The sequence below is a fragment of the Nematolebias whitei genome, chromosome 24 (assembly GCF_014905685.2).
Source record: "Nematolebias whitei isolate Nwh7 chromosome 24, NemWhi1, whole genome shotgun sequence".
NCBI classification, from domain to species: Eukaryota; Metazoa; Chordata; class Actinopteri; order Cyprinodontiformes; family Rivulidae; genus Nematolebias; species Nematolebias whitei.
In genome coordinates this window covers 1,170,972-1,183,451 of record NC_056521.1, presented here as the reverse complement: position 1 = coordinate 1,183,451, position 12,480 = coordinate 1,170,972, and the positions used below count along the sequence as shown (strand labels likewise).

General features: G+C 43.3%; 1 protein-coding gene across 2 annotated transcripts in view; it reads right to left on the bottom strand.

Annotated features, from left to right (window-relative positions):
- Positions 1-12,480, bottom strand: part of LOC119429148 (pseudouridine 5'-phosphatase) — a 32,452-nt gene that overhangs the window by 19,347 nt on the left and 625 nt on the right. The window contains exons 2-3 of one of the 2 annotated variants that reach the window (XM_037696830.1): positions 11,430-11,648; positions 7,767-7,996 (exon numbers count right to left, since the gene is read on the bottom strand). In XM_037696830.1, coding sequence (XP_037552758.1) covers positions 7,767-7,996; positions 11,430-11,648 — 449 coding nt within the window. The remainder of the gene's footprint in view (positions 1-7,766; positions 7,997-11,429; positions 11,649-12,480) is intronic. The other variant, XM_037696831.1, reaches the window with a different exon arrangement.

Genomic DNA, 12,480 nt, shown 5'->3' with positions numbered 1-12,480 from the left:
ATGACAGTCTGATGTTGTATGACAGTCTGATGTTGTATGACAGTCTGTTGTTGTATGACAGTCTGATGTTGTATGACAGTCTGATGAAGAGGATGCTGAGGGTTGTCTATAATGTTCTTCATTTGATGAAGAATCCTTCTTTGTACAATCATATCCAAAGGTTCTAGAGGAGTCCCCAGAACTGAGCCAGCCTTCTTTATGAGCTTGTTGATCTTTTTTAAGTCACTTGCTCTGGTGCTGCTCCCCCAGCAGATGATGGCAGAAGAGACAGCGCTCTCTACAACAGACTTATAGAAGATATGCAGCATCTTGCTGCAAACGTTGAAGGACTTCAGCTTCCTCAAGAAGTACAGTCTGCTCTGTCCCTTCTTGTAGACGCTTCACTGTTGCATCTCCAGTCCAGTCTGTTGTCCAGGTGAACCCCAAGGTATTTATACTTCTCCACCACCTCCACTTCTTCTCCCATGATGGAAATATGGTTGGACCTGTTCCTGATTCTCCTGAAATCTACAATCATCTCCTTTGTTTTGTTTACATTCAAGATGAGATGATTGTTTCCACACCGTGCCACAAAGCGGTCCACCAGTTCCCTGTACTCAGCTTCTTGTCCATCTCTGATACACCCGACCACTGCAGAGTCATCAGAATATTTCTGCAGATGACAGGAGTCTGGTTTGTACTGGAAATCTGAGGTGTACAGAGTGAAAAGGAGTGGTGAGAGTACAGTCCCCTGTGGTGCTCCTGAGCTACTGACCACCTGGTTGGACACACAACCCTTCAGTCTCACAAACTGTGGTCTGTTTGTCAGGTAGTCTTTGATCCAGGTGATTGTTGAGGCCTCCACCTGAGTCTTCTTGAGTTTCTGACAAAGCAGATCAGGCTGGATTGTGTTAAATGCACTGGAGAAATCAAAGAACATGACTCTCACAGTGCTGTCTGCCTTTTCTAGATGACAGTGAGTCTGCTGAAGCAGGTGTATGATGGCATCTTCAACTCCAAGTCCACGCTGATAAGCAAACTGCAGTGGGTCCTGATATGTGCTTGTTTGTCTAGTCAGGTGGGTCAGCAGGAGTCTCTCTAGGACCTTCATGATGTGGGATGTCAAGTCAACAGGTCTATAGTCATTGAGGACTGATGGGTGCGTTTTCATTGGCACTGGAACAAGACAGGATGTTTTCCACAACACTGGAACCTTCTCCTGGGTCAGGCTAAGGTTGAAGAGGTGCTGCAGAACCCCACAGAGCTGCTCTGCACAGACCTTCAGGACTCTGGGACTGACACCATCTGGACCTGCAGCCTTATTCTGGTTCAGTCTCTCCAGCTGCTTCCTCACCTGACTTCTGGAGACGCAGAGGGGGGAGGCAAAGGAGGTATCAGCATCTTCTGATTTAGTTGAAGACCAATAAGTAGAAGAAGGGTCCATGGCTGAGGTGGTAGATACAATATTTGAGGTGTGACGGGACAGCCTTGGGTCAGTGGAGGGTGGTATGTATGTTTGGCTGTGGGCAAGAGAGGAGGATGCTGAGCTTGTTCCTGAACTGAACCTATTGAAGAATGTGTTCAGTTCATTGGCTCTGTCCAGGCTTCCATCCTTCTGATCCTCCTTCTGCTTGAAGCCTGTGATCTAGTTCATCCCTGACCACACCTCTCTGATATTGTTCTGTTGGAACCTGCTCTCCAGCTTCTTCTTGTACACCTCCTTGATGTTTCTTATCTTGACTTTTAGTTGCTTCTGTGTGCTCTTCAATAATTCCCTGTCTCCCTCCCTGAAGGCTCTTTTTTTCTGGTTTAGCAGTTCCTTCAGGTCAGTGGTGATTCAGGGTTTGTTAATGGGGAAGCATCTCACTGTTCTGGTGGGGATGGTGTTGTTTACACAGAAGTTTATATAGTCGGTCACACACTCAGTCATGGCATTGATGTCCTCTCCATGTGGCTGGCACAGTGCATCCCAGTCTAGCCTCAAAACAACCCTGCAGGGCTTCTTCAGCTTCCATTGACCATTTTCTCACTGTTCTCTTTATTGCAGGTTGCCTCTGAACAAGGGGTTTATATTTTGAGCAGAGAAACACAAGATTGTGATCTGATTTGCCAAGAGGGGTCTTGCTTTAGTGATGTATGAATCCTTGACATTTGCATAAAACAAGTCCAGCGTTTTGTTTTCTCTGGTAGAGCAGCTGACAAACTGTTTGAATGTTGGAAGTGTAGCAGAGAGAGAGAGACATGATTAAAATCCCCAGATATTGCAACAAACGCACTAGGGTGTTGTGTCTGTAGCTTAGCAACCTCGGAGCTGATGACATCACACGCAGTCTCTGCAACAGCATTGGGTGGAACGTAAACAGTTGCCAAAATAACACTGGTGAACTCTCTTGGCAAATAATATGGACGACAACTTAGGGCTAACAGTTCAATATCTGGACTGCAGAGACGACACTTCACAGTAACATGTCCAGGATTACACCATCTGTTGTTCACAAGCACTGCCAACCCACCTCCTTTCCTTTTGCCACTCCTCTTTAAATCTCTATCTGCTCGTATGGTCAGAAAGCCTGGCAAGGAAACGCTGGAGTCAGAGATATGATCCTGCAACCATTTCTCAGTGAAACACATAACACTGCATTCCCGATACTCTGGATGGGTCCTTGTTAGGGCTTGAAGTTCATCCAACTTGTTTCCCAGCGATCTCACCAACAACCCACCAACATCCTAGAGTTGAAGATGTTCTGTACAGATGAATGGGCTAAATTTCCTCCAAGCCGGTGTGCTGGACTGATCAACAGTTACCGGAAACGTTTAGTTTCAGTTATTGTACTGAAAGCAAAGGTTCACATTAGGAATGCGCGATATATACGGTATACGGAAGAAACGATAGAAATTTAGCCCAAGATAGAGATGTGTCTTCTACCGGCTAACTGCAGTAATGCTGTGTCTGAAGTAAAATCAGAGTTGTCAGTTTAATCGTTACTTTTTTTTAGTTGAAAATTGTGCGTAAGTGGTGTTAAAGTCTTTTCTTCGAGAGCTAAGTGGCGAAGCTACAAACTAATTACTCCCGGTTTGCCGTAGAGTTGCTGTATTCTGACGCATGCGCAAAACGACGAGTTCCATTGAAAGTTAAAGTAAGCGTTGGTCATCTTTAGAGAACCTGCTCTCTGATCTGTGAAAAGAACGCTGTGTTGTGTGATGTTACTGCGAGACCCTCTGGTCAAAGCCACAGACTCATTTTGTGTCAGCTCTCCATTAAAGCAGAAGGAGGCGCCCACTAGAGAGTTGGAGGGTGAAGTGTTTCAGTTGCTGCTCTGTTGCTGTTCATTTCTCAAGTAAGACTGGAAACTGTTAACAACATATTCTTTAGTTTAAAACATATGGCTAAAACTACATTTGATATATTTTGCACTGTTTTGCACTTCAAGAAAGAAGACAAACACTTGATTTGTTTATTATTTTAAAACTCTCTGGACCTAGTGGTGGAATTTTCTTAATTTAAAAAAGTTCAATCTGGTCCTCTGGACATTAAAAAAAAAACAACCAGTCTGGTTGATCCACTCTGAGAAGGTGCTATTTATAAGACTGAGCTGAAAACAGCACCTCAGACTGAGGAAGTCTTTCGAATGAAAGACGAAACGTTTCTACAATTTTTTTTTTTTTAATGTCCAGAGGACCAGATTGAACTTTTTTAGATTTTTCTACATGGATAACTCAGCACGCATCAGGAAATTTTCTTAATTCAAAATAAATGATGGAAAAAGCACCCCCTATGCTTTTTTATACCAAAAACATATTGTGATATACATCGTTATCGCCACCCTTCACAATACATATCGTGATATGAATTTTATGCCATATTGCACATGCCTAGTTCACATACTTTACCACTCACAAATATGTAATATTGGATTATTTTCCTCAATAAATAAACGACCAAGTATAATCCAACATTTTTCAGTTAGGTCATCTGGACAGTTTCTTTTTTTGTGCTGAAACGTTTCGCCTTTGATCCAGAAGGCTTCATCAGTCAAGGAAACACACAACAAAACTGATTCTTCCCCCAACAGCTCACTCCAAAGTGGAACAAACCAGTTTTGCTTGTGAGAAGATGGTCTCTTTGGTACGCCCCATCCTCCATTGCCGGACCTCTTCCTTGTTGACAGTAGGAATGTGCGATATGGCATAAAATTCATATCACGATATGTATTGTGAAGGGTGGCTATAACGATATATATCGCGATGTGTTTTGTTATAAAACTTGCTAAAAAAAGCATAGGGTGCCCTTTTGTCATTCTACTACTAGGTGCAGAGTTTTTAAATAATAAACAAATCAAGTATTAGGCTTCTTTCTTGTAGTGCAAAACAGTGCAAAATATATCAAATGTAGTTTTAGCCATATGTTTTAAACTAAAGAATATGTTGTTAACAGTTTCCAGTCTTACTTAATAAATGAACAGCAACAGAGCAGCAACTGAAACACTTCACCCTCCAACCTCTAGTGGGCGACTCCTTCTGCTTTAATGGAGCTGACACAAAATGAGTCTGTGGCTTTGACCAGAGGGTCTCGCAGTAAAATCACACAACACAGCGTTCTTTTCACAGATCAGAGAGCAGGTTCTCTAAAGATGACCAACGCTTACTTTAACTTTCAACGGAACTCGTAGTTTTGCGCATGCGTCAGAATACGGCAACTCTACGGCAAGCCGGCTGTAGTTAGCTTGTAGCTTTGCTACTTAGCTCTCGAAGAAAAGACTTCAACGCCACTTGCGCACAGTTTTCAACTAAAAAAAGTAACGATTAAACTGACAGCTCTGATTTTACTTCAGACACAGCATTACTGCGGTTAGCCGGTAGAAGACACATCTCTATCGTAGGCTAAATTTCTATAGTTTCTACCGTGTACCGTATATATCGCACATTTCTAGTTGACAGTCATGTCAAACTGGTTGAAAACAACAAAGTCCATGTTCAATAATCCAGGTATACAATCCAACATTTTTCAGTCAGGTCATCTGGACAGTTTCTTTTTTTGTGCTGACGGCTGGCAGATGACCTGACTGAAAAATGTTGGATTGTATACCTGGATTATTGAGCATGGACTTTGTTGACCAAGTATAATATTTTTGTCTCATTTGTTTAACTGGATTCTCTTCATCTACTTTAAACATGTGTGAAATGTGGAAAATTGTCAAGGGTTCACAAACTTTCAAGCACCACTGTATATCTCCCTTTTGCCTTCCACTTTATATTTTTCCTGGCAGCTGCATTTCTAACATCCTTCTACCAATATACCCACTGTCCCACTTCTGGACATGTCCAAACCATCTCAGTGTGTCCTCTCTAACTTTATCTCCCAGTTGTTCAACCTGTGCTGTACCTCTGATCATCTCATTCCTGATCTTCTCCATCCTTGTCTCTCCTAAGAAGAACCTCAACATCTTCATTTCTGACACTTCCAGTTCTGTCTCCTGTCTTTTTGTCCATGTCTCTTGTCTCCAGACCATACAACATAGCTGGTCTCACCACTGTCTTGTAAACTTTTCTTTTGACCTTTGCCGACACCCTTTTGTCACAAATCACTCCTGAAACTTTTCTCCATCCACTCCATCCTGCCTGGACTCTCTTCTTCACCTCTTTACCACACTCCCCATGTTCCTGGACAGTGGACCCCAAGTCCTTTTAGTCCTGCACCTTTGTGACCTCTGCTCCTTGTAGCCTCACTGTTCCACCTCCTCCCTCTCATTCACACACATGGACTCTGCCTTACTATGGCTGACTTTCATTCCTCTTCTTTCAAGTGCATACCTCCACCTCTCTTAAGTGCTCTTCTGTTTAGTTTTCCCCGTATAGAGAGCTGAACATTCCTGCAGACACCACACTGCTTAGTTTGGGTTTGAGGTTCTGTCCTTGGGATGGACCAGTGTTTGGAGAAAATCTTTCAGTTTCTCAGCTACTCCAGCAACATAAGGTTAGCTCTTCTCCCTGGTTTGTTCTGCATCATGTTTTGTGTAAATCTTTGCTGATTTGAACTCTGGGTAGTGACCAAAAGAATGAGATCGTGGATACAGGAGGTTGAAATGAGTTTCCTCTGCAGGGTAGCTGGACTCTCCCTTAGAGACAGGGTGAGAAGTTCAGTTATCAGGAGAGACTCGGAGTAGAACTACTGCTCCTCCACATCGAGAGGAGCCAGTTGAGGTGGTTCGGGCATCTGGTAAGGGTGCCCCGTGGGCGCCTCCCCAGGGAGTTGCTTCAGGCATGTCCAACTGGGAGGAGACCCCGGGAAGGACCCAGGACATGCTGGAGAGACTATGTCTCTCGGTTGACCTGGGAACGCCTTGGAGTCCTCCCAGAAAAGCTGGAAGAGGTGGCTGTGGAGAGAGATGTCTGGACCTCCCTGCTGAAGTTGTTGCCCCCGCGACTCGACTTTGGAACGAGCGAAAGATAATGGATGGATGGATTTGCTGAGACAAAAGCCCAGTTAGAATATCAGGAGAGCTTCTTTGACATGTTTCTGTTCAACTTCAAAAACCTCCAATGAGGCATTAGGTGATTCCAAGCAAATTCCACTGCAGCTAATTTTTTTATTTTTTTTACTACTACCCAGTAGTACCGTAAAAATCCATATAGTAAATAATGTACTGTCAATGGAAATACAGTGTGAAAGGGCGGCACGGTGGCAAAATCAGTAGAGTTACCGTCTCTCAGGTAGTAGGTCGCCAGTTCAAATCCCGTCCAAGGGGGTCCTTTCTGGGTGGAGTTTGCTTGTTCTCTGTGTGCATTCGTGGGTTTTCTCTGGGTACTCTGGTTTCAATTCAATTCAATTCAGTTTATTTATAAAGCGCCAAATCACAACAAAGTTGTCTCAGGGCACTTTACAGGAACATTCACATAAAAGCCAATTAGTAAAGTTCTCTATCTAAGGTTTCCTCCCACAGACCAAACACATGCATGTTAGGCTGATTGGTAACTCTAAATTGTCCCTAGGTGTGAGTGAGAGAGTGAATGGTTGTTTCTCTTGTTCGTCTCTATGTGGCCCTGTGATGGACTGGTGACCTGTCCAGGGCGTGCCCAGCCTCTCGCACAGTGATTGCTGGACATGGGCACCAGTGACCCCGTAATCCGGAAAGGAAGAATTGGGTAAAAGATAATGGATGGATGTAGTGTGAACACTGAGTGCTGAATAAATACTGAAATTTGTCGAGTGCCAAAGTTGAAACACGCAGACCTGAAGCCAAAATTTGCAAAATAACTGAACAGGAAAAAAAGCAAAAACTGTTTATAACCTTAACTAGCTCAACAGTAACTTAAAAATAAATTAGCAAAACCATAGCTAAAAGCTAAATCCAGTGAAGTGGGAAGAATTGTTTTTATTTGCATTTTTTACTGGGAAAAGACATTTAAAATATGAACTTTCAACTTACAAATCACCTGCTGGAACAAACTAAATTTGTAATCAGAAGTTCAAATTGTAAGAACTGGAACATCATTTATTAGTCAAGTTAACTTTATTTATAAAGCACATTTAAAGCAGAAGCTGTTACCCAAGTGCTTAACAAAATATCAATTAGAGTAGTTTGTACTCATACCTTACTCAGTACTGGCAAATACTCAAATATAAGTGTTGTGAAAATGGTATTGATTTATACTTACTGACAAATATTAGGAGTTTACAGGATCTGCAATCTATTTTTAACATTGGATCCAAAGTATTTAAGAAACTCAGAGATGATTTGAACATTGCCTGTGTGTGTGTGGTTTCCTACTTTGACAGAGGCTGTTACCTTCTGTGGAGGGGCTGGGGGTTTAAATCTGCTGGCACACACCAAGAAGGAGTCTGGCTGAGGTTTACCGTTCTTCACCTCAGGATCGTCACCAAGAACAATGTGGTCAAAGCCAGCAAAGAATTCTTTGTGGGTGCTGGTCTTCTGTCTGAAGGTCTGACTGGCTGAGCTGGTGGCCACTGCAGAGGGAACACGGTGCTTCCTAAGATGATGAACAAGTCTCTCCACACCTGGTGCACAGACATGGATGTTTTATGCTTATATTTCTGTTATAAATCAGTCATGGTCAAATGAAATAGGCTTTTTTGACAACAAATAAAGTTAAAGATAAATTTCTCCATAATCCTTCAGCTGTTCCCTTTTCAGGGATCAGCACAGCAAGTCATGTACTCTGTCCTCAAACCAACGGGGGGCGGGGAGGTTGGTTACTTGGTTAGCGTGGCACTACATTAGTGCTGGCAGTTGTCAACGGGGGCAGGGGTTGGTTAGCGTGGCACTACATTAGTGCTGGCAGTTGTCAACGGGGGCAGGGGTTGGTTAGCGCAGTGCTACAATAGTGTGGGCAGTTGTCAGCGTGGTGTAGCGGGGTGTAGCGGAGCGCTACGTTTGTATTGCATGCAGCATGGAGTCTGATATGAGCTGCTACAACCTCCACTCCCCGTCGGAAAGTGGTGGGGGATTTGTTGGGTAGGGCACTTGGTTCTGTCGACAGGGCGGGGCACCCTCCTTGAATAATGGTAGGGAAAACAGTATAACTGCATCCATCAATCTCCTCTGTCTTTATCCTGGCAGCTGCATTTGTAACATCCTTCTACCAATATACCCACTGTCCCTCCTCTGGACATGTCCAAACCATCTCAGTCTGGTCTCTTTATGTTTACAGTATCTCCCAGTCCTTCAGACTGCACTGTACCTCTGATGATTTCATTCCTAATCTTATCACATCGTTGAAGCTCAAAAGAAGAACATCAACATTTTCAGCTCTTCCACTTCTAGTTCTGTCGCTTGTCTTCTGGTCCATGTTTCTGTCTCCAAACCATACAGTATTGCTGGTCTCACCATTGTCTTGTAAATGTTTCCTTTGACCTATGCTGATGCCTTTTGTCACAAACCACTCCTGAAACTTTTCCACTCCGTTCCACCTGCACTCTCTTCTTCACCTCTTTATCACACACTCCATTTTCTTCCCAGCACACCCTCCTTTCTGGTAGAACACAATTTCTATCTTTAACAAGCCTTACCTGCTGCCACACATCCTTTCCAGCCTGACCCCTGTGTCTCTTCAATTGGTGCAAGTCCTTGTCACCCTCTTTAGTGTCCAGCCTCCCATACAACTCATCATACTCCTGCGTTGCCTTTGCTACCTCCCTCTTTGCTCTACATTGCATCTTGTTATATTCCTGTGTCCTCTCTTCAGTCCTCTCACCGTCATATTTTTTCTTGGCTAACCTTTTCATTCACCACTTGCTCTTGCCGAGATCAGATGCTTTTCCCCTCCATCTCCGCTTTGCTTAGCTGCTCTGTCTGTCTGTGAAACTGCTTCTGAGCCTCTCTTGCAAATCTTCTGAACCATAATTATGGACTTGTTTTGATCAGTTGGTCCCTCAACTCAATTTACAACATTTCTTCGAAGACAGGCTTTAGGCGAGCCGATTTGCCCTGTTGGCACGCACGCAGCTGGATATCTCATCGACTGGAAGACTTGCTGATGTGTCTATCTCTGCTGCAATCTGTGGATTTTAAGGACGCATATTTAATTGGATTTACGATAACTGGTTCCTGCTTTTTGGATTCGGCTGGTTGCTGGTTTTATCAACAATCAAGGAAGTAGTCTGCAGCACCCTATCTCACTGCTTGCCTTTTTGATGGCTTGGTTCGTGTCTCGAGTACCCAGACTCAAATGCTTTGAGCTGAATGGATCAGACCTTGGGGATTTTACTCAGTCACGTTCCTTCGCTGTGGCCATGTAATATGGACATTTCGGAACTGAGTGGACCAACACAGACTCAAGGTAGATGTCATTAAGTTCTGCTTGTCCCCAAAACAACTGTGTGTTCATCTGAATGTTACTCTCTTGGCTGGCCTTGAAGGTCATCTTATCTGAATTTGTATGGAGAACATGTGATCTGGCGCTCACTACCCCCTCCCTGAGGAATTTTCAACTGATAACCAGATGAACCAGCTGAATAAATGTTGTGTCATCATTTCAGGACTCTTGGATTCTTATAGATGTTATCCTTGGCCATGCCAAGACATACCTTGAGAATGTTTACGGACCTCACAGGAGGACACTGGCTGATTATTCCATCCTTATCAGAACTCTTACAGTGCCCTCAAGAGCGTCTACGAACATTGCTCACCACTCGTCGTCTCCCCCCTCTGCAGAACGTCTACATCACTATAGGAATTTTTTTCGCCTCGAATTCCTACATGTGTCCAGTTTCATTACTTTTTGTCTGTCTAAACAGATCTCACTTGTAAATGAGTCTTCTAGGCTCGATGTGACTTATGTCTAGATAAAGGTTGAATGAATTTGCTTTGAACATCTGCCTGCACTTCACTATTCCACCACCAGGTTTCCTGATCATCCATTCTCTGTCCAGGTGACACACCAAGTACCTTCCTACCTGTCTCTCTAATTACTGTTGCTGTAGTAGTCCAGTCATCTGGAAGCTCTTTCTTACCACCCAGATCCTTTAACAGCTCCTCTCTGAATTTATCACAACATTCTTCCTTCTTCATCTTCCACCATTTGGTCTTCTTCTCTGATTTGACTCTTTTTCTCGTCTTCACAACAACAGTCATTCTACACACAACCATCCGATGCTGTCTGGCCACGCTCTCCCCTGCCACAACCTTACAGTCTCCAGTCTCCCTCAGGTTTCCTCTTCTACACAGAATGTAGTCGACCTGCGTACTCCTTCCTCCACTCTTATAGGTCACTCTATGCTCCTCCCTCTTTTGGAAATAGGTGTTGACTATAGCCATTTACATTCTCTTGGTAAAATCCACCACCACCTGTCCTTCCTGGTTTCTTCTCTTGACACCAAACCTACCCATCACTTCCTCATCCTCTGTTTCCTTCACCAGCATGTCCATTGAGGTCTGCTCCCATCACCACTCTCTCCTCCCTGGGAATATTCTCCATCACTTCATCCAGATCTTTACAAAATTTATATTTCTCCACTACCTCACATTCATCAAATAGAGAATATCCACTGACAACATTTAGCATCAGACCTTCTACTTCTACCTTCAGACACATCACCCTATCTGACACTCTTTTCACCTCTACTACATCCTTTGAACCTTCTCCTTCAGGACCAGCCCTACTCCATCTCTCTTCCTATCCACACCCAGCCTTCTGAATAACTCTGAGTAGGAGGCTAACGGCTCAGAGGAGGAGGCTGGAGTCGTTCCCCATCTTCAGCTCATAGATGTTCTGTGCAGTGAAAATGTTCAGACTGTTTAAACTCTGATCACTGGTAAAAATCTCTTACCAGCATCACAAACATCAAAAGAATCATGGAGTCAAAATCATCAGCAGCTGTCAATGAATTTTGTTGAGGAGAGAACATGCATGTTCAAGAATCTAATAAAGAATTACTTCACAATGGATTTATGTTTATTCTTCCCAAACCGTCAGTGAAACCTCAGGTGTACCTGGCAGAAGTTTGGCTGAGGGAAATATCCGTTCTTGAATTGTTCTGCTCTCAGACAGGAGTTCCTCCGCAGACATGGGAAGCTCCAGGGCATCTCGAATGATCTGGGCAGCGTCTAGAGCTTTCTTCCCCATCACCGAGGACTTCACATCCCACGTGTACTGCTTCCCAAACCTGTCACAGATTTCCTGGAAGGACACTGTGTACAGTCGCTCTGTGTCTACAATGAAAACATGCAAAAAAAGAATCTCATTGAATGGGCAGCTGCTGATCACAGGTCAGCTAAAACCACACAACAGGGAGATCTGATTCAGAGCTACAAACTAGTTCAGCTTCAAGACGAAGGAAAAACTGCACGTTACACAGAGATGCACGATATCGGACGACATCCGATGTGCCAATATGTTAAAACTTATTTGGCCGATAAGCGATACCAATAGATATTTTTTTTGTAGACGTACTTACAGAGACTACATACAGTAGCTTTCTCTGTTGTGGGATTAAAGTACTAGATTATTCTACATGGTCTTTGTTCATTTAGCCTGATACCAAATGCAGGTGCCAAAAAGAGGGCTGAAAATGATGCAACACTTCAACTTGGATTATGTTTAACGTCACATATGACTTTTACTCTCTCTAACACAATGACAACACTTGAACAGTGCACATTTGTAAATTTTCACAAATCTAATCTCAATCTGTTCCCAGGCAACAAGTGAAAAGCTCATAAGATATGACAATTCTAACTAAAAGTAACAAAAAACTAATTAAAGTGTAAAAGTAATAAAACTCTAGCTTCATGCTAAAAGTAGCATGATGCTAAAAGTAGCATGATGCTAAAAGTAGCCTGATGCTAAATGTAGCATGATGTTAAAAGTAGCATGATGCTAAAAGTAGCATGAAGCTAAAAGTAGCCTGATGCTAAATGTAGCATGATGTTAAAAGTAGCCTGATGCTAAATGTAGCATGAAGCTAAAAGTAGCATGATGCTAAAAGTAGCATGAAGCTAAAAGTAGCATGATGCTAAAAGTAGCATGATGCTAAAAGTAGCG